This window comes from Bombus impatiens, unplaced genomic scaffold, assembly GCF_000188095.3.
Source record: "Bombus impatiens unplaced genomic scaffold, BIMP_2.2 scf_0136, whole genome shotgun sequence".
In the NCBI taxonomy this organism is placed as follows: domain Eukaryota; kingdom Metazoa; phylum Arthropoda; class Insecta; order Hymenoptera; family Apidae; genus Bombus; species Bombus impatiens.
The window spans coordinates 1,652,736-1,655,591 of NT_176555.1; the positions used below are offsets into that span (position 1 = coordinate 1,652,736).

The window sequence follows — 2,856 nt, forward strand, 5'->3', positions numbered from 1 at the left end:
GCACCGAGCCGCGCGGCCGTATTTCGCTCGAACGTCCGCTGAATGCGAGTTAAACGAAGATTTATGCCGTGCCGTGTAAATATAAACAACAATATGCAATCCCCGTCTTATTGTCCCGCGCGAACGAGCCGCGCAAGCCGACCAATGCGAACTATGCTTTCACGCATGCTCTCGCGTCGCGAGCCTTTCTACCGAGCTAATTGACTGAACACCCAGAGACACCGGATAGTGACTGCTTTTGTATCGTGTGTTCTTCGCTTTCGAAATTCTTCCAAATAGGAAATATCAAGTACATAACGTATTTCGGCAATGGGAATTACAATTAGAAGCTTGTAATTCTCGACAATGTTTGTTTAATATGCAATGACTGTGGGAGTTCAAAAAGCTGAAGTTGAACGCAGTTTCCGAAATGCCTTTCTATTGAGCGATTTTAGAAAACGTTGAAATAGAACTTGAAGATCATTTACTAGGTGTAAATCTAAAACTCTAAAAGAAATTGTACCCGCAAAATCCTAACAAAAAAAGAACGAAGCAAAGACTATTTATCATAATTCAAGGAACGAATCAAGAATTGCTACATCATCGAAACAATTCCTGCGATCTTCGCTGTGGTCATAATGTGTGTCAGTCCTTCATCCTGTTCTTGGTTCATCATACTCGATGCGATCCGTTTCTCCTAACTATCCTCGGCAACGACGAACAAGATAGACCGCGAAGGGAATGAAAAATGGAGACACGCGGTGTATTTCGTCAGCGAGAGAGAGCGCGTTTCGTCTCGCCGGCGAAATTTCAGCGAGCGCGTAATGCGCGCGCCTATTAAATGAACCGGTTTTAATGAATTTGCTTGTCCGCGGCGTACGCGAGCCGGCGCGGTGTGCACGTGTAGTGCGGCGAACGTGGAGTCGCTTCGGAAGACTAATCGACCGGGGCGTAACGAGCCACCGAGCGACGATCCTTCCTCTGTACGGACGAGGACGAAACACTTCTCTTCTCCGCGAGCGGCCGCGTTTTTTGCGAGCGCGCTTCAGAAATTTGTCTGTCGCTGCCTTAATACGCCGGCTGTCACGCCCGTCGACGCTCATCCATCCAGAGTACTTCTGGCAGGTACGTGCCTCCCTCCGCTCCTCTTGTATCGCTTTAATTCGCCGGTTCCCACGTGCGATTTCGCCGACTGCGATTTATTCTGACGCGCTTAACTCGCGAAAGTTGTCTCGGCGAACGATGGATCGCGTTTCGTTTCCTTCTCTTTTCGAAAGTCTAACTCGGATGACGTAGTTTGCAGGTTTTTTGTAGTGATTACTCTTAGGAATGAAGATTTAGTCATTTGACATTCAGTTCCTCGGTATAGATGAATGATAGTGGTTTTAATATCGAAGAATTTTTCAATGGAATGAGCGAAATGAGCGAAGGCGAAGATTTAATTCTCCAGTGCCATCGATGAAATCATCAGACACTGAACTAATTTGGAGTTTTTCAATTAACCAAGGTTCTATCAATCTTGATGATGTGCGTTTTGTTCGAGAAATAGGTTTCAGAATGACACGGCCATTAGACTCTCGTCAGTGATCGCTTCGACTGTAATCAGTACTAGCTAACTTACACCAACCGGGCATATCGATTCAATAAATCTCGCGATTCTTTTTTCGTTGTAATAAATATTACGCGAGATGATACGTAAGACATTCATCATCGATGCGAATGAAAGGAGATTCATACATGGAAAGATGCAGACTGCATCCTGGCATTGGTTTCGAATCAACTACCATGCTAATAATTTAGATCAATCATGAATCGATAAATTTCTGTAAACTCTAACCAGAATAAAATTACCCGCTTTAGGTATTACTTTTATAGAAGTGTAGAGAATTCGACAGTTCGAAGGACTATAATCTAAGGGTTGGCTTCTTTATGAATCACAGTGTTTCTGCAATGATTTGAATATGTTTGTTTCCCAATAATTGCAGCCCGGCTTTCGAAGTACCCGCTGCCACCTCACTTATGTATACGTGTCCACGCTTGTTTCCGCGTTTCATCTTGTAATTATTAACAATCGTGTGCGGCTAACGTTCGACGATCGTACGTCATTTGCGCGGGGCTCTGTGATTACAACGCTTACAACGTTTAGAAGGGTGGCAAAGCGACTCGTGGCACGAGAAGAGACTGTAAACGCTCGTCTAACCGGGGTCCCCGTTAATAACACGCCAGTCGATCTGTCATCGACGTTGTTTTACTCTTTTCAAGTGAAATTCATTCCCTTCCCCGAAAATAATAGCTGCTTGACAGGTGAAATGTACTCACTATGTCCTCCATGCTGTGATTTCCAGCGTGCATTAATCCGGGATTAGTACAGCTTCCCACGGGCGTCGTGTGAAGCGAAGAGGAGCTTACATGTACACGTGCGTTGCTATCGCGAAAATTGCACTTCCTGACAATTACTTCTCCCTTCGTCGTTTCCCCGATCAATCACGCTTTCCTTCTTGCACTCGATATCGAACTACCAGCTGTCACGCCTGGGATCATCGTTCGAAAAACGATCACTTTTCGTCGAACTTGTCACCACTTTCAAACTCCATTAAAACTTGTCTCTGCTCCGAAACCGTGCACCGATATCTCCTTGACGATCATAACACTATTTTCACGGAACGTTTATTGGATTACTCGTATCGGTTGTTAGATACAAGGATTTCTTCCTGCTCACATGTAAATGATTACACTTGGCCGCGTATACTTTCGCGAATCGGAGCTGTTTCTCGTAATCCGAGATGGAGTATCGAGTCTATTTATACACGGAAAAGCTCGCGCAGAGACACGTACACGCGGGCCCCGCGATCTCACCGTAAGATCGCCGCGAGGATC

General features: G+C 45.3%; 2 protein-coding genes across 4 annotated transcripts in view; one reads left to right on the forward strand and one right to left on the reverse strand.

The window, feature by feature from the left end:
- Window positions 1-2,856, reverse strand: part of LOC100744169 (TSC22 domain family protein 1) — a 103,962-nt gene that overhangs the window by 74,525 nt on the left and 26,581 nt on the right. For 2 of the 3 annotated variants that reach the window (XM_033319159.1, XM_012382019.3), the window contains exon 1: window positions 2,299-2,850. The exons of the other annotated variant lie outside the window; for it this stretch is intronic. In XM_033319159.1, the coding sequence (XP_033175050.1) occupies window positions 2,299-2,331 (33 nt within the window). In that variant the 5' untranslated portion in view covers window positions 2,332-2,850. Of the gene's footprint in view, window positions 1-2,298; window positions 2,851-2,856 lie in introns of those variants that run through there. 3 annotated transcript variants of the gene reach the window in all.
- The window catches only part of LOC112212246, a 61,952-nt gene that overhangs the window by 38,928 nt on the left and 20,168 nt on the right, over window positions 1-2,856 (forward strand). The gene's annotated exons all lie outside the window — the stretch shown is intronic.